The 21,856-nt window shown below is 40.0% G+C and overlaps 1 protein-coding gene across 3 annotated transcripts in view; it reads left to right on the top strand.

Annotated features, from left to right (window-relative positions):
- The window catches only part of jade3 (jade family PHD finger 3), a 53,571-nt gene extending 31,927 nt beyond the window's left edge, over positions 1 to 21,644 (top strand). Inside the window, exons 4-12 of one of the 3 annotated variants that reach the window (XM_068033241.1) lie at positions 974 to 1,056; positions 2,538 to 2,695; positions 4,879 to 5,069; positions 7,541 to 7,752; positions 10,354 to 10,521; positions 12,376 to 12,492; positions 14,585 to 15,052; positions 15,153 to 15,270; positions 18,358 to 21,644. In XM_068033241.1, the coding sequence (XP_067889342.1) occupies positions 974 to 1,056; positions 2,538 to 2,695; positions 4,879 to 5,069; positions 7,541 to 7,752; positions 10,354 to 10,521; positions 12,376 to 12,492; positions 14,585 to 15,052; positions 15,153 to 15,270; positions 18,358 to 19,283 (2,441 nt within the window). In that variant the 3' untranslated portion in view covers positions 19,284 to 21,644. Of the gene's footprint in view, positions 1 to 973; positions 1,057 to 2,537; positions 2,696 to 4,878; positions 5,070 to 7,540; positions 7,753 to 10,353; positions 10,522 to 10,598; positions 10,622 to 12,375; positions 12,493 to 14,584; positions 15,059 to 15,152; positions 15,271 to 18,357 lie in introns of those variants that run through there. The other 2 variants (XM_068033243.1, XM_068033242.1) reach the window with 2 other exon arrangements.
- The last annotated feature ends 212 nt before the right edge of the window (positions 21,645 to 21,856 follow it).

Here is a 21,856-nt window from a genome sequence, read left to right as displayed (position 1 = left end):
CTGGCAGTGAATTCCAGACACCCACCACCCTCTGGATGAAAAAGTTTTTCCTCATGTCTCCTCTGATCCTTCTACCAATCACCTTAAATCTGTGCCCCCGGTAATTGACCTCTCCTTTAGGGGAAACGGGTCCTTCCTGTCTACTCTATTTAGACCCCTCATAATTTTGTACACCTCAATTAAGTCACCCCTCAGCCTCCTCTGTTCTAAGGAAAACAACCCTAGCTGATTCAATCTTTCCTCATAGATGCTTGAAAAAGATCAGAATTGATCAAAATGTTTTCGGGAAGAAAAGTACTCGAAAGCAGGGAGGTTTTTGCTGTATTGTACTGACAGATCACTGCATTCTTCCAAACTATACGGATTTGTTATGCTTCAGTTGTCTGGTCTATGGGTATCTCTGGATGACCTATCTGGGGGACACATTAGAGAAACAACTATCCCTGTGACCACTGTTTCCTGCAGGTGATCTACCCCAGACTATTGAAGTGCAAGCTCTGCAACGTGTATGACTACCAGTCATACCTGGGATTAACACTCAATCCCCTGGTCAGGAGTTTTTTTTCCCCCATTTGTTCTTGGGATGTGAATGACACCAGTAATACCACATTTATTGCCCATTTTTAGTTTCTCTGAGGTAAATAACTCAAACACATAGTTTGGGTTTAGCCCAGACCAGGTAAAAGTAGCAAACTTCCTTCACTGAAGAGTATATGTAATATAGTAAATGAGCAACTGGTTCTCCTAATTTATATTTGATACTGTTTACCAAACTTGCCTATTAGTGTTATTCCTGTGTTGAGTGTATTAGATTATTATGTACACAAATTTTATGTTGGAGGCTTATAATGTAGGTGTAATAATTGTGTGTTTTGGTTGCATCAAACTGCTTTAATATTGCTTTTACAACATATTTAAATTGGATCTTGGATTGTGTTATGGTCTCTATTGCTTATTGTCACTTCCTGCACAGGTCCTTCAACGTCGTTGTCCTCCCATTCTAAGTACAGGAGTGACCGGCATGCCTCAGCAAGTGGGAAGAAGAAGCCTGCTGAGGTTTGTACTTAAGTAAAATGACATCACAAACTCTAATTTGTAAAGCTCAAATTGATGCCAGATTTTCACTGCCTGGAGAGTAGATCTTGAGCTCTCTTTTAATTCTGTGAATGCATGTATGCCTGAACTTTGAGCCCTGGAGATCCCTTCCTTAAGTGAAAAAAACGTTGCAGGAAAAATACGGGCTATCCCTGTACACCATTAGCTTTTCACACACAAGCTCGAGTAAACTTAGAAGAATAATTATACTATCAGAATTTTTTGTTTGATAACCAGAAAAAGCCAGAAGCCAGAGATTTAAAAGTGATCCGTAGTTGCCCTTGTAAAAGAAAATTCTAAATCAACTAAGTTTCCCACTGAGATCTGTGAGTGAAACCAATATCTCAACAATTGATTCCAGTGATTCCTATTTGAACTGGGGGTAGACCTCAGATTCACAAGAATGATACCTTGACTTAGCAGGTTAAATTATGTGAACTTGTTTCATAAACTTGGCTTGAATCCCCTTGAGTATAGGAGATTTGAGGGTGATCTCTTGAGGTGTTCAAAATGTTGAAAGGATTTGATAGGATAGATACAGATAAACTACTTGCTCTGGTGGGGGAGATGAAGAACATCGGGCCATAATCTTGAAATGAGCCAACCAATTTCAGAAGCAAAATCATTCCTTTTTCAGACAAAGCCCAGAAATTCAGAGCATTTTCCTCTTGCCCTCAAAAAGACTGATTACTGAGACAATTTGAGTTTTTAGGATTGAGATATCGATTTCGTTAGCTAACAGCATACAAGGATATGAAATATAGGTGGGGCAATAGAGTTGAGATGTAGATCGTCCATTAACTAATTCAGTGGCGGAGCATGATCGAGAGGCTGAATGACCTCCTCCCGTTCCTTAACTGCATCACTGTTTTACTGGGAGGTTGGACTCATTTGCACCTAAACCTTAATATTCTGATCAGTGTACTTTAGTCTTGTTTATTTGCAAATGTAAACTAAAGTGAATTGAATTATAAGAATTCAATTCTATGACTTTAACCTTCATCAGACATGGCTTTATCATGTGTTATTCTCACTAGAGAATTAAAAGTTAGGACAAACCAAGATTGGTGAATGAAATTATCCATCAGGTTTCTTAATCTGAATTCTCTGTTAGCATAACCAAAAATCGTTACATTCAGAAAACTTAACTTGTCCTTGAGCATTTAAGAAGTGCGTTGACAGAGTTTCAGTTTATTCCAGTGTTGATTTTTAGGAAAAATTAGTGATATATTCCAATGCCTCTACCTATCCTGCTCTATATTTAATCACTAGATAGTACACAAGAGCTACCTAGGATGATGCTGTCTTGTTGACCAGCCATGTGAGAAACAATGGATGTGAACCAGATTCTTTCCCTGCTGTAGCACAGTACATTACCGCATCAACACATTTGTGGCAACCTCTTTTAATGTTCGTTTAAATATTTAGGTTTGCTTTTATAGGTATTCAGGAAGGATCTCATCAGTGCCATGAAGATTCCAGACTCCCATCATGTGAACCAGGATGAATATTATCTCTTGGCTGATCAATGGAAGCAGGAGTGGGAGAAAGGAGTTCAAGTTCCAGCCAGTCCAGAGACAATTCCAGATCCATCTGTTAGGTGATAGCTGTTTTTCAAAAAGAATATTCTCCTCTTCCCATTTAATTGTATCAGGTATCTGGCACCTAATGGGTCAAAACAACAAATACAGTCTTACACTAAAGAGTTTAGTGGACATTGTATTTTGGTGTCTTCCTAGTAGCATCTAGCTAATGTTAATTCCATTCACTCAGAAATTGTTCTGCTCATAGGCAATAAATAGCACAGCAGAAAGTGAGAAGATCACCTGTTGATCAGGACATGATATGTGGCACAGGAAGATCTGAGAAGGGGAGAAATGAGATGGGCTTTAGAAACTTCAACAATGACATTCTGAGGTTTAGAGCTATAAAGGTTAAGGGTACATGTTAGAGACGTTACACTGGGATGGGAGGAAGTACTGAGTGGCATGCCCACTTATACCAGTGACTTGAACTCAAACCCAATGCAACTTAATAAATTAGCAATAAAATAAGAGCAAAATACTGCGGATGCTGGAATTCTGAAATAAGAACAGAAATTGCCGGAAATACTCAGGTCTGGCAGCATCTGTGGACAGAGAAACAGAGTTAATGTTTCAGGTCTCCAACCCTTCACCAGAACTGATGAAGGATCACAGTCCTGAAACGTTAACTCTGTTTTTGTCTCCACAGATGCTGCCAGACCTGCTGAGTATTTCTGGTACTTTCTTTTCTCATTTGATAAATCAGCAGTTGACACCAAACTAGTATGAACAGTGAATTGAGTACGCAGTGCAGGAATTACAGAATGTCCTGGCCAAAATTTGCAAGTGGGCAGAGCAATGCAAATAGAATTTAATACAGACAAATGTAAAGTACCGTACATAATAAGGCAAAGAAGGCATTGCAAATTCTCTGTCAATGGTGTTGGAATAGCTATGGATGAACTTGGAAAAATACCTAGGAGTCCTAATGGACTTGACAATAAGTAGCATTCAAAAAATCCAGTAGCATACTAAACTATGTAAGCCAAACAGTAAGATACAAGTCAGCAAAAGTCATGATCAAAGTTCAGAGTACTCTGGTCAGGCTGCACCTTGAGTACTGTCTGTTTTTGGTCATCAAGACATAAGGGAGGCATTCAAACCCCAGAGGCAGTGCAAATGTGAACCACAAGGCTGATCTCTAGTCTTTTAGGTCTGTGATGAGCAAAGATTGGAAAAACTAGGAGCTTCAGCCCTGAAAGGAAAAGTCCAAGAGGTAATAGAGAGCTATAAGATTGTAAATGTACAGAAAAATTACATCCAGCAATTTGCTTTAAATTGCAAGAGTAGATCAGGAGATCACAGGGTCAAACTAGTAAAATGCAAATTTAGGACTGCTATCAGGAAGCTTCTCTCCACAAAATGATCAATACATGGAATTGGATCCTGGGTACAGCAGTAGAGACACAAAAATCCTGGAATCATTTTAAGAACCATTTGGATGTTGTAATGGGAGCACTTTAGGATCATTCCAGTTGGGTGAGCTAAGATGGACCAAATGGCCTGTGCATCTGGAGTTATTTTGTAAAATTAGTGACTTATGACAGCTAAAGCTGAAGGTTTGAATAGATTTATAAACTTGTCACAACACATCAATGTAATGAGCTGTCTGAAGAGGGAAATTACAAATTAAATTTTTCATTTGCAAAGTCACCCTACAAAAATTCCATAGTTCTGTTTCTATTTCTTTTGTAAGCATGAATAATAATCTCTTCCTTAACTAATGTTAGCAAATGTTGCTTCGGTTATAACAGAGGGCACTGATTCAAAAGCTAAAATTCTATTCATGGAAAGCAATATTTAGAAAATAGTCGAATGTAATAGTTTGAATATGTAGTTAATTTGTACCCATTTGTTTATGATACTTCATACATTGTAATAGTAACTTTCTACTGAGTGAAACGAAATGCTGTAAACAAGCTGGCACTGTGCCACACAGACCAGGAAGGTTTCAACTTCAGTCAATGGCCTGTGCTTAATTAGGAGATTACACCTGAACTTTAATAGGGTGTTATAATTATCCTCTATACCAGTGGGGTTGAAAGGGGAAATTAGCTCCAGGTCCTGCTTCAAAGAATTCAGGAAGACGTTTACAATCTTGTCCAGTAAAATGTTTTGCTGTGAAGTTAAGCATGTTTGGGACTACTTGCACTGAATTGGTTCTATTCCTGTGTTTGATTTTTATGTTTGACTGTTTTAGGGTTATTGTAGAAAAGGTGAAGGAGACTTTGTTTACTAAACCACGGAAGTATATCCGCTGTTCCAGCACCGAACCCTCAGACCCTGGATATGTTAACATCCTGGAACTTGCAGACACTGTGTGCCGTTACGACTTGGATGATGTGGACATTTACTGGTTACATGCAGCAAATGAAGAACTGCGAGAAATGGGTAAGCATAAGTTATTTTATCTAGTAACACAAGTGCATTTATTTACCACATTGGATGCAGTCATCTTTTTTGTTGTTCCTCTTAATCTGGAATTATATTTTAATATTTTCTGGCAAGTCCAAACTAAACTTAAGTGTCTGAAAATTCAAACTACTTATTTGCTTCGTCACTGGGTTGCAGGGTATGGTAGATTTAAAATAGAGAAAATGCCTAGCATTTAATTTTATATACAAAAGAGTAAACACTAAGTTTTTGTTCAGTGTCATCTTATCATATAAGCCTACTGTCCATGGTGATACTGGAATATAAATGAATAGTGCTTTTCATTTTTTCATCAATGTTACGACCAAGGCAGGAGGAGTGCACTATCTTTTCTAGTTCCACTTCTCCACAGGTGACAACATATATTTTAAATGTTTACCCAGTTACTAATACGGTCAATCATATACTCTATTCTCTATCCCAGAATAAAATACACAAACCCGGTTTCTTTACTAACAACAAAATTATCAGTTTATTATAAAACAAGACTTATCCACGAACGAAGCAAAACATTAACATTCAGATTGAAATATGAAAGTTTCATACACAAACTCAAAAAAAAAAAATCTGTCTGCAGAGCTCTTTTACAAAAAAAACTTTGGCCAAATACTTTTTAATTCTTGAAGAAAAAAAGAAGATATGGAAGGATGTCAGTTGTCCCTTTTTGGTCTGGCATCTGGGTATACGGAGATGGGTCACTGGGATCTTTTCTGGAGCAATTCGTTCTGGAGATATTGAGAAATAGTCTGGTAGGTTTTCCAGGATAAATGTGGCATCAGGGGGTTTCAGTTATCACATTCTGGATTCGCAGAGTCTTTTCAAAGAGGTAGAGAAAGAGATGAGCTGGGTGTTTTTCTCTTGCCAGGTTGATCTCCAACTGCTTTCAAACACAGTCCACACCCCAACTGAACCAAAAACAATATTTCAGAAACAAAACCCCAAACAGCAGGTCAGAACCTCCTGACCACTCATAAATCTTGACGTGTCACTTCTCTGTAAACATCTCCCCCAAGTCACTAAGGTTTCTGCTGTTTATTTATCTTAAGGCATGTGATGTCCAGTAAAGGTTGTTTTCAAACACAACGGGCTGAATTTTACCAGCCCTTCAATGGTGGGGGCGGGGGGAACTGTAAAATACTTGCATGAGCAGCCCACCATGATCCCCCCACCCGCCCCATCGCATTTTACCGGCGGCGGCGAGACCTCAGTACGGCACCCGATGGGGCATTCATTTACATATTAAAATGAATGGAAATAAATTTTAATCAACTCGCCTTGTCCCAGTGGCTGTCCCACGCCGATATAACGGCTGCCAAATGGGAGGGGGAAGCAGTGAAACCTTAAGGTCGGGAGGGGTGTAGGAGAGGGGAAACGTGCTCCGATTGGTTGTGGGGATGGTGGGAAGGGGCTGAGGGTCAAATGGTCTGAAGGTGGGGGGGGTTAAAGTTCGTAATTTAACAAATTGTTTTTTCGGGGGGATGGGTTATTTTATTAATAACTCGGTGGGGGGGTTTGAAAGTTATTTCTGGGTGCCGGCGCCTTTAAAAACTTTTATTGAACCATAAGGGCTTGAAGCACTTTAAAAATGGCACCGGCAGCTGCACAGTGGCGCTGGACGCCATTGCCGGGTACGGAGCGGCGGCACCCCCAAACCCCGTCATCGGGGACAGCGGCTCCGCCCCATCAATTTAAATGAGCCCCGTGCTCAGTGACGGAATATCGCACGTACTCCGTGACGGTATATCTATTTCTGAAGGGGGCTGACTTCAGAGCGGGCTGCCAACTTCTAAGCATGCTACCGTGATGTGCGGCACACTAATAAAATTCAGCCCAACATCTTGAGTGTCCTTTCAGTGAACTTTCAACAAAAAATAGTCCAACATCAAAGGTCCTCAGCCTTCCAAAATGAATCCATTTCCACAAGTTAAATATGAGTCTTCAGAAAATATTTAACATAAAATAGAAGCACTTTCATAACACAATGTGACATTCACTTCAATTTTTTATGGAATTCAGGCTGGGTTTTCTTATATAATAGAAAAATTAGATCATATCATTACTCAGAGAAATTTAAGAAAAGATCAGTGATTTTTTTTTTGCATGAATTGTGATGTTTAGCTTTGGGTCAGGGAACCAATGAGGAGTCATTTTCCATTTTAAAAAATCACTCATTTAGTTCATCTGCTTGTGCAGAAATACTTTATTGACTCATTGCCTACTGCAAAATGGAGCATCAGGTGAGCAACTATTTTTAAATATAAAAGCATTGGTCTTATCTACACATGCAGTATGGAATTGCAGGACTTCAGAGAATATTAAACTACTACGAGGAGCAAGTCGTTTCCTGTTGCTTGATGATTGGTACATCTTGAAGATTTATTTGAATGATATTAAAAACATTTTTTCTTTTAAAAATTATCTTGATTCAGGATGTGGTTTGATTCATGAATGCACTATGGAGAGAACTATAGAAGCACTGGAGCGTCAATGCTATGAAAACATGAACCATGCCATAGAGACTGAGGAAGGACTGGGAATTGAGTATGATGAAGATGTTATCTGTGATGTATGCCGCTCTCCTGATAGTGAAGAGGGCAATGAGATGGTCTTCTGTGATAGGTGTAATATCTGTGTCCATCAAGTAAGTAAAGATATTACTTATTCAAAAATAGAATAAATGATTCAAAAATTGTAATGTTTGTTTCTCCATGTTATTCTTGGGTAATCTTTATTGTAAAGTGCAGGTCTTATTTATAAACATTACTTGGTTGAGTCACTGCAGTATATTTATACATTATAGTACATTGCAGTGAAACCATCTAAGATTTTTTAGCTTTTCATCTGTGCAAATGTAGAAGGCCCTGTTTGCTTTCTGTTTGGTCTCTGTTGGTTAAGTGATATTGGTTACATGGTTTTCCGGGGTTAATGAGAATATAGTCCAGGATGAACATAGAAGACATCATGGTTCCATACCAAGAAGGGGGTGGCAAGCTCTGACCATTTAAGTAAGTTTAAGTGGAACACAATTATTTAAAAGTTCAGATTCTAACTGCAGAATCATGGGAATAGATTTATAAATATGTATGTTTTTTCTAAAAGTTAATTCTCGGGATATGGGCATCGCTAGCAAGGCCAGGTCTTAATACCCATCCCTAGTTACCCTGGGTAGTCCAATACAATTAAGTGGCTTAAGGTTATTTCAAAGGGCAGTTTAAGAAGCAGCCACACTAATGTGGGACTGGAGACGCATCTATGCAGACCAGGTAAGGGTGGCAGATTTCCTTCCCTAAAGTGAACCAGTTGGTTTTAAACGACAGTCCGATTCCTTCGTGGTGCCTTGGTCCAGATTTTTTTGTTTTACGGCATTCAGGTTCTCAAACTGCCATGTTTCCTGGATTATTGTTATAGGCCTTTGTATTACTAGCTCAGTAACATAACCACTACATATAATTGCCCATATAATCCTTATTGAGAGTAAAATAGTAAGAAGTCAGAGGTTAATTGCTGAGGATTTCAAAATAGTAAAACATAATTATGAGCTGGATTTCAGTTAACAAGGCTAGTGGCGGAAAGCTCTTGCTTACATTTGATTAGATTTATGACTAACGATAGTTTGTTTCAATGTTGTAATTGTGAACCTGCAGAAGAAGTCTGGATTTTCCCTGGTCATTATAGCATTTTATAAATGGTGCGTTCAATAAATTAAACTCTCACTTTCACAGTCCCTTTGCTGATTAATTAAAATTTTACTTCAGTGAAATGAACAGCAGCAGAACCAATAGAATTGCCAGTGCAATACTAATGAGATCAAAACTATTGAAGAATCCTATAACTACACTTCTGATCCTGTAAAACTTGCTTGTGACAGCATTTTAAAGAAGTTGACTGGGATGTTACAAAAATGTTTATCCTTGTGGAGTACATTTATTAACGACTTTTTAAATGAGATTGTAGTGTTGCACATTTGTTGGATGTTAATCCGCCTACATGAAGTTCTGATTCTCAGTTTTGGTAAATTGATTGCGAACAGTGGGATGGTGGGATAATGCCCCTTAGACTTCCTGTGAGAGCTGCGCTCACCATTTTTTCTCGACAGTATGCTATCCATCCTGATTAAAACCTCGGTAGAATGGGGCCCACATCTTGTACTGCTACCAACAGCAACTTTGGATACACAAAATGTTGAGTAGCAGGAGTGCTACCTACCCTACAGTTCGCTATCAATGTCAAAATATCCGGAAGGGATAGATTGTATTTAGTGTGGTATGATTTATTTAATTGAAGTGACTGATTTAGTTAATGCTTTACAGGATGTTCAGGAAGGATCTGAGGATCAGAGCTGTAGCTACAAAGAATTTTTAAATGATGGCTATTTTTAGTAAACTTTTTAAATTTGCAAGCTCCTACACTTCCATCTTTGGGCCATTGCTAATAGTAAAACTGTAACTTTTATTTTAATCTGTTGAACGACAGCCCAAAGCTGCAATGCTAAAGTGTGTCTCCTTACTTTGGAGAGACAAGTTTGAATGCCAGACCTTGCGTTTATATATTGCCTTTTAACGTAGTAAAATGTCCCAGGGTGCTTCACAGGAGCATTATTAAACAAAATTTGGCACTGAGCCACATGAGCTACTGGGCCAGATGACCAAAAGCTTGATCAAAGATGAGGGTTTCAAAGAGCGCCTTAAAGGTGGAGAAAGAGGAAGAGAGGCGAAGAGGTTTCAGGAGGGAGTTTGAGAACTTAGCACCACAGCAGCTGAAAGTACATCCACCCATGGTAGAGCCAGGGGATGCACAAGAGGTCAGATTTGGAGGAACACAGATCGTGGAGAAATGTAGGGCTAGTGGAGATAGGGGGAAGGCCATAGAGGGATTTGAAGATGAGAATTTTTAAAACTGAGGTGTCGCCAGATCAACAGTGATTGTAGGTCAGAATTATTTAATGCTCATGCACTGAGTTTCACCTATTTAGTGCATTTGCTCATCTTGGCCTCCTGAAGGGAAGCAGTGTACAGGATATTTTGCTACATTCATACATGCACCTTCTGGAGTATTTTTTGAAAGGTGAGGAATGATTTTCTTATGCTATATGTTGTATAATAAATATAAATGATTTTTTAAATAACTTTTACCTCACCTCACCTTGATGTAGGATCCAACTCGTGAAAGTCTTAAATATATACATTACTTGTTAGTCAGTTTTTGTTTACCAATACATGTTCTAATTTTCTTTTACACTCAGGCTTGCTATGGGATTCTGAAAGTGCCTGAAGGTAGCTGGTTGTGTCGAACTTGTGTGCTTGGAATTTATCCACAGTGTCTCCTGTGCCCAAAACAAGGTGGAGCAATGAAAGCCACACGTGCTGGGACCAAGTGGGCACATGTCAGCTGTGCCTTGTGGATACCTGAGGTAAAAAGTGAATTTACAGATTTGTTTTAGCAGACATCTCTGTCTATATCCTTATTGTCACTTTTTTTTCCTCCTAGTGTACATGCGCATCTGAATTCAGGTAAAGCTAAAAGCTCTACGTACATTATTTAAAATCGCTCTCTATCAAATATTGGCTGGACATGGAAATTAATCCCTTTTTAAAACAATTTAATCGAAAAAAAATTCAAGGTGCCAACTGCTTTGGGACCAGATACCACTCTTGTTCTGAGACAAGAAATGACATACTTGGATATTTTTGTTACAACCATATACCTCTACCTGTAGGAAGTTGTTAAACAGAAACATTAGAATGACTATTTCAACTGGACTTCCAGTGGGTAAAATCAGCTATTTCCCACTGAGGCAACTCAGCTGTGCCCTACTGCAAAATAGTTTAGCAAAGATTATGTGGAGTAAAATAAATCCCAGATGATTAAAAAAATTAAGCGATTTGACTTGTTTTACGACAGAATTTTCTTAGTCCTTCTAAGTGGAGTTTATCCTGTGTCCAAGACAAGGCAGTAAAATACTGTGTTCTCATCTTTTAATTCTGAATTGGTCTCCCATACCACCCTTCTCAAAGGCACAATTTATTTTAAGCTTCTAAGCTGCTGTTGCTGTTTCAGCTTGTCAGGAGGGCTGATTTAACATTAGAAAAAGAATGAAAAAGAACATGCCCATTGTGCTTCCTCTCCTCCGTACTGATTTCCCTGGTGCTGCTATAACTTGCAAGGGTCACAAATCAACAATGGGCTCCATTATAATCCAGTGAGTGACAATTTGGAAAAAGTTACTATTTATTTCTGCATCAAGATCTACACATAGTTTGAATGCCTATATTTGGCCCATGGGTACAATCAAGTAGATTACTTCAGCTGTCACTATCTGTGTTCTGATTCTCACTGATTTTACTGTCTTGAAGTAGAAGTTACTCAATTGTTACGCTCAGTCCTCCTTTAATTTTGGAAGTAGATGGTGATGCCTCTGTTAAATGCTATCTGTTTCGGTTGGAAGAGATTACCTTCTCGGTGCTTTGTCGATTTTTGATTTGTGCTGATGAACCAGTGCTGCTCTATGCCACTCTAATTAGCTAACTTTGTGTTGAGCTACTGAATGAACAATCAGTCTGCTGTTCGAGGCAGTTGTGATTGAGAAGTGTAATTGTTAAATTTGCTTGTATTTTGAGGGAGGAGATTAATTCAATTGTAATTTACAACTGTGTTGCGCTGACCAGCCACTATTAATGTTTATGAATCTGTACTTGAGCATAACTAAATTATTTTTGCGCGCTCAAAATGTGCATTGTCAAGCAGACAAGTTCCATAAACTGATATTTTATCAATCTTGCATGCTAAATATGTTGGAGTTATGGGAGCATTTCTGTAGTTTTTGTTTCCCCTGAATGAAATCAAATATTACAATTTCACATCATAGCAAAAATATTGCTATCATGTCAATGCAAATTGTAAATATTTACTTTTAATTATTTTTCAGCTGTTTACTTAGAATTGAATAACATTTTATGAAGATTCTCACCTTACAGTTTGACTTTTTAGGAGGAAATTGTTTGTTACAAAAATCTGACTGTCTACATTGGTAATTCTTTACTTTCTTTAATCTCATTGAGGACTCCTTGCTGTGAATTGACACAATTGGCCAGTGTGTATACACACCATTCCTGAAAAAAGATCAAGCCGCTCCACTTAAGAGGCTAACATGCTGAAAGTGCACATAAATTGATTCAAAACAGAATCCCCAAATCAGGATTAGTTTATTGATCTTGGTCTTTTTTCAGCTTGGGGAAATATATGATCTATTTCATTGTGACCACAGGTCAGTATTGCCTGCCCTGAAAGAATGGAACCAATTACAAAAGTGTCTCACATTCCACCGAGCCGATGGTCATTAGTCTGCAGCCTTTGCAAATTGAAGACTGGTGCCTGCATTCAGGTATGCCTCTTTCAGGAGACTATGCTGTAAAAGGGGTGGGTAAATGGTGGATGTGTTTGTTTTGTATCTAGATGGAAATGGCCTAATGGTCCTTTCTTGCCCTTTTCATTTTATGCATGTATATGTCCAGCTGCGGCAACATTGATTGACAGCTTTGATCAGTTGTCTTTGGTTGAATTTGAAGAACTTAACTAGGCACTTATGTCAGGGAGCTGATTGTTTTATCTGTAATATTATGTAGGCAAATTATTTTAGTTAAAAACAGACTTAAGGTAGGTATATTCAAACAAAGTGATTCCTGACAACGCAGCAGCCTGCTGACGTCATCAGAGCGCGCCAAGCTGCGCACATGCGCAGCTACATCTTGCCAGGACTTAGCAGAGTACGCGCAGAATGACGTCATCACACAGCATTAACGTCATTGCGTATCTGTGCCAGGTCCATGTTCGCGCATGCGCGATAAAGCGTCATCGGGTATCCAGCCCCTCACTTGGCTGGAGGAAGCGGCTGAATGGGAGACTTTGAGGCTGGAGCTCGATCTCCTTGCTCCAGGCCTCGATGCTTCCTCCCCTCAGCTGCTCGCTCCAGACCTCACTGCTCCCTGGGCCGATTGTTCCTAGCTTCGCGCCACCCCGCTTTCCGGCTGCTATCTGTAGGCCACACCGTTTCCCTCCTCTCAGCCACTCGCTCCTGCATCGACCCCGTCACTCCTTGCTTCTCTGGGCGGCACCTGGAGGCTGATGAAAATTGGGAGCGAGTGGCCGAGAGGGGGGAAGTGGCGCGGCCCAGAGCTCGCGGCTGGCAAGGGGGCGTGGGGGAGCAAGTGGCCGGAGAGCGGGCAACAGTCGGCCAGGGAAGTGGGGGAGTGGGGGGGGGGGGGGGTGGCCAGTGGGGAGGAGGGGGAGAAAGCGAGTTGCTGAGTGGGTAGAACGGCCACCTAGTGTTGCGTTTTCAGCAAACACAGCCATATTCAAATAAGTGTTAATTTATTTATAAAGGTTCAAGTCACTAAAGCTGCTTAAGGGTATTCGGAGAATGAGAGCCTAGATTCTGTATTGACAGCTGCTATTTCCAAATGCAGTTTAGTTCCCTGTTTACAAATCATTTAAAAAAACATGTGTTTAATGCAACCCTCTAATCTATTTTTAACTAGCTGTATAAATGTAAATTTTAAGGTGATTAGAACTAAAGAATTGGAAATTAAGTACAGCATTCTTCAATAAAGGTATATTTGGACTTCTCAGGATTTTTGGAATAGAGATATTGAGAAAGCAAAATATTTTACTCTTACCATGGCTGTCCTGTCCCATTCATAAAACATTTCCAGTGGAAGTGATTCTACAAGCTGGATCAGTTTCCTGTGGTCTAACTTTGCTCCATTTATACACTGTGCAATTTGAAGATCTGTGGTAAAGTCAAAGCATATTCAAGCATGATTCTAACCAGAGCCTTTAAATGTTAACTGAACTAAAAAAGTTGTTACAGTCTTTTACACATTGAAAGGTTCCTGTATTATATTTCATAATACATTGATTTTCTATTAATCTGAGGTAATTGTAACACTACATTGAGGAGCATTGTCATGGACAGAAGTGCTACAGGATTAAGATGTGAAATTATAAGAAAATGTGACAGTTAGTACATGCACATTAATCTGAGCTATATATACGTCACTTAAAATATTTTGACCAACTTGGTGTTTATCAGTGGCGCAGTGGTTAGCACCGCAGCCTCACAGCTCCACGAACCCGAGTTCAATTCTGGGTACTGCCTGTGCGGAGTTTGCACGTTCACCCTGTGACCGCGTGGGTTTTCGCCGGGTGCTCCGGTTTCCTCCCACCGCCAAAGACGTGCAGGTGATAGGTAAATTGGCTATTGTAAATTGCCCCTAGTGTAGATAGGTGGTAGGGAATATGGGATTACTGTAGGGTTAGTATAAATGGGTGGTTCTTGGGCGGCCCAGATTCGGTGGGCCGAAGGGCCTGTTTCAGTGCTGTATCTCTAAATAAGTAAAAAAAATAAAAATAAATAAATAAAAGCTGTCGGTGTATGGTTTTCATTCATTTGTTTGTGTTTTCTCATTAATCCTCAGTGCTCAGTGAAGAGCTGCATTACAGCCTTTCACGTAACTTGTGCTTTTGAGCATAGTCTCGAGATGAAGACAATTCTGGACGATGGTGATGAAGTGAAGTTCAAGTCTTACTGTCTCAAGCATAGCAAAAACAGGCAGAGCCAAGAAGGTGACTGTGCAAAAATCAGTGAGCAAAAGCAGAAACAGACTGAAACCGAGAAGAAGGGCTTGCGTGCACAGAAGCTTCAGGAGCTGGAGGAAGAATTTTACACTTTGGTAAAGGTTGCCGACGTGGCTGGTGAACTGCGTCTCTCTGAGCAGGTGGTAGAATATATTTTTGAGTACTGGAAGCTGAAGCGGAAAAGCAATTTCAGTAAACCACTGCTACCTCCGAAGGAAGGCGAAGAAAATTGCTTGGGCCAGCAGAAAGAGGATCGGATCCATTCCAGAATGAAGATGTTCATGCATCTACGGCAAGACTTAGAAAGGGTTTGAATTGTTTTATGTTGCTTATCTATAATATAATTTACAGATTACAGATAACTTGAAAGGAATACTTAAAAACTGAAATTACGTTCATTCTCATTAGGTGAGGAATCTTTGCTACATGGTGAGCAGAAGAGAGAAACTAAAGTTGTCGCAAAGTAAGGTGCAAGAACAACTCTTCAACTTGCATGTACAGCTGATGAATCAGCAAATTGCTGCAGGTAAATATACACCAGTACTTCTCATGCATTCATGGAATCCTTTCTAGTTGCATTACAGTGGTTTATAATGCTGCAGTACAGTGTTGCATAGGATAAAATTGTGGGCTAGGCTGTCCTTAAGCTTTTTATTTTGAGGGTAGTAAACATGTGGAACACTCAGAAAATGTAGGTGACACCTTTTAAAAGGGATTTGTTGAAATTCATGTAGACCACATCAACTGCACTGCACTGCCCTCCTCAATCTTCCTTGTTACTTCAAAAAATGCAATCAGGTTAGTCAGACAAGATCTTCCCTTAACAAATGCATGCTGACTATCCTTGATTAATCCGTACCCTTCTAAGTGACAGTTTATCCTCTCTCTCAGAATTGATTCCAATAATTTGCCCACTACTGAGGTTAGACTGACTGGCCTGTCCATTCCTTACTCCCTTTTTAAACAAAGGTACAACGTCAGCAGTCCTCCAGCACCACACCTGTATCCAGTGAGGACAGGAAAATGATGGACAAACCTTCCACTATTTCCTCCCTGGCTTCTTTTAACTGCCTGGGGTACATTTCATCCGGCCCCGATTTATCAACTTTTAGGGATGCTAATCTCATTAGTACTTTCCCTCTCCCTCTTCCCGCCTCTACTCCAATTCTGTGGAGGACTGAGGGCCTGCCGACAGGTGAGACCTGGCAGCCTGCTAGCGGGATCGAGGAGTTCGGGGAACCTACTTTTGAGGTCCCTCCCAGTGGCAATGGCTCCTCCACCTCCACCCTGTCATTGGAGCCTGTCCGACGCCCCGGCAACCCCAACCTCACTTACCTGTCCTGGAGTCTCCAGGGTACAGGGCCGCCTGCAGCACCGGCAGTGGGCACCACTCCAGATGATGCTGCCGTCCCTCCCTATCTACTCTGTCCAGACCCCTAATGATTTTGAACACCTCTATCGACCTTTACTTCCCTCAATATCCTCAGATGCATCTGATCTAGTCCTGGTGACTTATCGACTTTTAAGTACAGCTAGCCTTTCTAATACCTCCTCTTAATCAATTTTTAGCCCATCCAGTATCTCGACTACATCCTCTTTCACTATGACTTTGGCAGCATCATCTTGCTTGATAAAGACAGATGCAAAGTACTCATCGTGTTTCTCAGCCATGACCTCTGCTTCCATGCTGAATATCCTTTTTGATCCCTAATCGACCACCCTTTTACTATTTATATGCCAATAAAATAATTTTTTGGATTCCTTTTTATGTTAGCTGCTAATCTCTCCCTCTTTGCTGTTCTTATTTCTTTTTTCACTTCCCCTCTGAACTTTCTATATTCAGTCTGGCTCTCACTTGTATTATCATCCTGACATTTGTCATATGCACCCTTTTTCTGCTTCATCTTACTCTCTGTCTTTCTTTCATCTTCCAGATAGCTCCGGCTTTGTTTGCCCTACCTTTACCCCCCTCATGGGAATGTACCTCGACTATACCTGAACCTAAAGACAGCCCATTGTTCCATTAGAGGATTGCCTGCCAATCTATCATTCCAGTTTACCTGAGCCAGATCCATTCTCGCCCCCACTGAATTTGGCCCTCCTCCAATTAATTATTTTTACTCTGGATTGCTCCTTGTCCTTTTCCATAACTAACCTAAACCTCATGATACTCTCGCTGCTATGATTTCTTGCTTCAGTTGTACAGAAGCTTAATTAGACAGCACTTGGAGCACTGTGTGCAGTTTCGGTCCCCTTACCTTAGGAAGGATATTATTGCCATAGAGGGAGTGCAACGACGATTCACCAGACTTGTTCCTGGGATGGCGGGACTGTCCTATAAAGAGAGATTGGGGAAACTGGGCCTGCATTCTCTAGAGTTTCGAAGAATGAGAGGTGATCTCATTTAAAATACTTGAAGGATTAGACAGGGTAGACGCAGCTAAGATGTTACCCCAGGTTGGGGAGTCTAGAACCAGGGCGCACAATTTCAAAATAAGGGAGAAGCCACTTAGGATAGAGATGAGGAGAAATTTCTTTACTCAGAGGGTTGTGAATCTTTGGAATTCTTAACCCCAGAGGGCCGTGGAAGTTCAGTCAATTGAGTATGTTTAAAGCAGAGATTGACGTTTCTAAATACAAATGACTTAAGGGGATATGGGGACAGTGTGGGAAAAAGGCATTGAAGCGGATGATCAGCCATGATCGTATTGAATGGCAAGGCAGGCTCGATGGGCTGAATGGCCTCCTATGTTCCTGCCTTCTAAACATGGCTGTACTGACACTTGATCCACTTGACCCCCCTCATTCCCTAGAACCAGATCCAGCAATGCCTCCTTCTTCATTGGACCAAAAAACATAATGTAGAAAATTCTCCTGAACACACTCTAGAAACTTTTTCCCTCTCTCTGCCCTTTTACACTATTATTCCATGCTATATTAGGATAATTAAAGTCCCTATTATAACTAATCTATAGTTTTTGCACCTCTGCAATTTCCTTGCAAATTTGTTCTTTTGTATCTTTCCCACTAGTTGGTGGCCTGTAGAATACACTGAATTGTTTCTTATCTCTAAATAGATGAATAAATTAGATTCTGTCCTTGACCCCTCTAGGACATCCTCTTTCTCCAGCACTATAATAGTACCTTTAATCAATACTCCCACCCATCCTCCTTTCCTTTCCTATCTTTCCTGAACACCTTGTATCCAGGAATATTTCGTACCCAGTCCTGCCCTTTTTTGAGCCAGGTCTCCGTTATCGCCACATAATCATATTCCCACTTGGCTATCTGTGCCTGCAACTAATCAAGCTTATTTGTCACACTCCATGCTTTCACACACATGCACAGTAAACCTAATTTAGACCTTTTTGCATTCCTTCTTGCTCTGACCCCACTTAATGCCTAACTATTTCTTACCTAGTGCTATCTGTCTCTCCTAATTCTTTCTGCACCTTGTTTTTCTTCTCTAATGTTAACTCCTGGTTCCCATCTCGCCGCCAAGTTAGTTTAAACCCTCCCTGATATGGAGAGAGATTTTGCTTTAACTTTTTTGGGGTGGGAGGCAGTGTGTGTTTGTGAAAATAGCTTCAATTTTTTTCCCCCTCATTTTAAGGGCTTCCTTTGTCATTGCCACGGGAAGGATTGATGTTCCATAACCCTCCAAGAATCACAATAAAGCTAAAAACTACAAAACCTTCACGAAATATCAACAGTCATTCTACCATTGCAGTCAACGGTCCGCTTTCCCTCAACATTGATGGTAGTTTGTACAGTAAGAACAATTTGTCAACACCACAAGGCTCCAGAACTAGTGAAAAGAAGTTACAGTCCAATCACTGGCTTAAACACGATGAAAGAAGCAATGGACAGTTGCTGACTGGTAGCCGCCGCAGGCAGGATGTTCAGGCAGGTAGTTCGCTGCTGTCCCCCGAATGTCATGTGGAGCAAGCATCTGGAAAACCATCGGCACTTCATATACCACTACGTGGACAATCAGCTAATGCTAACGGAAAGACACGAGACAACAATAATCCAGGGTTACTTAAATCAAATGGCTTAACGGGCAGATCAGGCATTGTAATTCAGAGAGACTGTTCCAGTCAAACCTCCTATGACAAAGTGACTACTCTTAAAAATCATTTCACCAACCAGGGCACTTTCAGAAAATCAAAATCGGGAGAATTTGGTCAGCCCTGCAAAGACAGATTGGACAGTTTAGTGAGGACTTCAGAAGACTTCCGAAACTGTGAAAAGCCTTTAAAAAGGGGATCGGCCAAAGATCGCCTGTGGAGCAAGCAGCTTTCTGAGCATCAAGCAACAGCGGCGTACCAGGACAATGATGGCTACTCTCCGGATGTTGAATTGAGCGACTCAGAGACTGAGACTGACATTAGGCAGGAGAGGAGCAGGCTACGGAAAAGAAACTCTGAAGAAAACCCTGGCCAAGACTACGGGAGAGATTCTCGGTCACAGCAACACAACAAGGACAGCAGAACTAGGTTAAACATGCTTTGCCACATCAGTTCAGTACAGAGGTGATCAATACTTGAATGAGTGAGGACATTGTGCTATATGTAATTGAGCCAATATTAGTCCATTTTTTATAGCTCTGTATGGGCAGCAATATTTGAACTTGCTGTAGATTACACTCCAGAATGATCTGCCCCGTGAACAGAGATGAATGACAAGTGTGTTTCTATCAACGTTTTTAAAGATGCAAGTTTTACTTTAAAATTGAATGCCTTATAGTGGTCTGGGGCATTCTAACAATTGAACTATTAAGGAACCTTTTAATTATTTTTCCTGGTGTCTGGCATTGTTTTATTATTTGCAGCATGTTTTTAGACACAAGCAGCTGTAGTAAAAGTTTTTGATCTTGTGAGAAGAAACCACAATTTAGCTACTAATTGCCTCCAAAAAAGTGTAAAAGTTTTCTCAGATTGAAAGCACTTGGCTCAATGTCTTGCAATTGCAAATCGCGTAGAAACTATATGTATTTCAGAAAAAGTTCTGCATTGCCAGCCAGTCCTTTTTTTTTTTAAATTATTGTGCTGTATAAATCATCTTCTGCCTTCTAGACCAATCTGATTCTTGATTTTGAGTCACACCTGCTTTTTCTCATACACATTGTACATCTTAAGCCTCTTCCGTTGATGAGATATACTGACTTCCCCCCCCACCCATGTCGCTCTGATCAGCTCTGCATTGGCCTCGGCTCGTCTTGGATGGTTACAACCAAGTACAAATTTCAACTTCGCAAATAATATAAATCAGATCTCACGTTCTAGTTAAAATGCTCAGAAAGGGTTAGATTTTTCATAGCTTAATTGTTTTAGACTAACATGGTAGTTTCAGTGAACTGCTGCCTTGACCAGGAAGCCAGGGAGGAAAATTATCAGAAGGTGGGAGAGAGGAAGTGAAAGCTTCATTCATTTTGCTAAGGAGAGGAAGCACTTGAGTTTTATTTTATAACTCAAAAGTTTAGGGTGTCTTTATGTTGGAGAGGAATATGGCAATACATTAATGCCATATCTGACCGAATATCCAAATGGTCAATGCACACTATTCCTGCTGCCATATTTCTTGAGTTAACTACATGGAATATTACCTCAAATGTTGCAGCTTTCTATGGTTTTTTTTTTCAGTGTCAGCTCTGCTAGTCTTTAATGTTATGTTTTTTGTTAGTGTGTGCACAGCGTTTTGTGTGATCTTGTACTTTTTATTTTTAGTTTTTTTTTTAATGTTGCAGCGAAGAATATAGTTTGCCTCAGCTGCTCCTTTGAAGGTAAGCAGGGAGACCAAGATTTGCCATTGCCCAGTTCTTCTACCATCAGTATTTGTATTGGACCTGTACAACCAAAAATTCAAAGTTTACCAAAAAGAAGTACATGATGGGAGAGCATGATAGTAAACCTGCGTAATTGTCTTATTACTGATGCTAGAAAATGCTAATTTAGTTCTACTGTTTAAGCACTAAACTACAGTGAATTTGCACAAGCTATTATATAATCCAGAAAAGATGAAGCATACCACCCTTCCTCCTCCGCCCACTATTGCAGCGTGTCGTTGAATATGTTTCCAGTTTGGGAAGGCAAATTCAGGCTACAAGTTTCATCCCATGTATGTTTATATTTGAAGGCCAAGCATTCCTATAGCTCTTTGTCTCTTCCAGTCATCTTTTTACAGGTATATGAAACTTTGCAAGCAGTGAGACAGAGTTATTAACATCTCTTTTGGAAGTCCTTCCCCCACCTTAAATTTGAGATTTCTGACAAACAACCCCCGGCCCTTCCCCACCCTCCTCCCTTGCTTTGTGCACCATTCTATTTGTTCTATGTTTAATGTTCTGAGAGTTTTTCCCCCCAAGGTTTTATAGTTGTACTTTCATTATCCACATTTCATGGGACAAAAGAAACAACAGTTCCTTTTTATAAATAGCGGGTTTTAGGTGCTTTGTGCAGCAAAAGCCATTGTATAACTTTTGCTCCCTCTGCCTCTGGTGAATAATATGCATGAAATGTTTTGTGGTGCTACCATAATAGATTCTGCTGAAAATTAACACCATAAAGCTCTTGGTGCTATTTCTTGCCTTGAGTTGAGGCATTTTTTTTATTTTTGAAGAGAATTTACATCCTTATATTAAAATTAAGGACTGCATAAAATGTTATTGCTGTGTTTTACAACACAAATCATTCTAAGTAATGGGAGAAAGAAAACAGGCTGTCCTTAAGACGTGTATGATAGTTCATGTGTTCAGATTCACTGATAATTGTCTTTAAAGTATGAATCTTATTTGTTACCTAAATTTTTGTGTTTCTGTAATTCAATTGTTTTATATATTGAAATTTCTGGAGTTTTGTCACTGACATTTTTTCCAGAGCATCCTCTTTTACAGGTAGTTTTCTGAATAAAAAAATATATAAAATGCTCTGTAGTATTTATTTTAGACATATTTGCACTAAATGTGCATTATACATCTTTGGTCACAAGTCCTAAAGCAGTACTTGCAACAAACCTCTGGAGAAAGTGCAGTAGAAATTAGATCTGGTTCACCTATTTTATACCTGTAAAATGGGCACAATGAGGGCCAGTTTCAGGGAGTAACTTTGTGA

This window comes from Heterodontus francisci, chromosome 6, assembly GCF_036365525.1.
Source record: "Heterodontus francisci isolate sHetFra1 chromosome 6, sHetFra1.hap1, whole genome shotgun sequence".
In the NCBI taxonomy this organism is placed as follows: Eukaryota; Metazoa; Chordata; class Chondrichthyes; order Heterodontiformes; family Heterodontidae; genus Heterodontus; species Heterodontus francisci.
The sequence above is the reverse complement of the archived record's forward strand: the minus strand, read 5'-3'. Positions and strand labels throughout refer to the sequence as shown.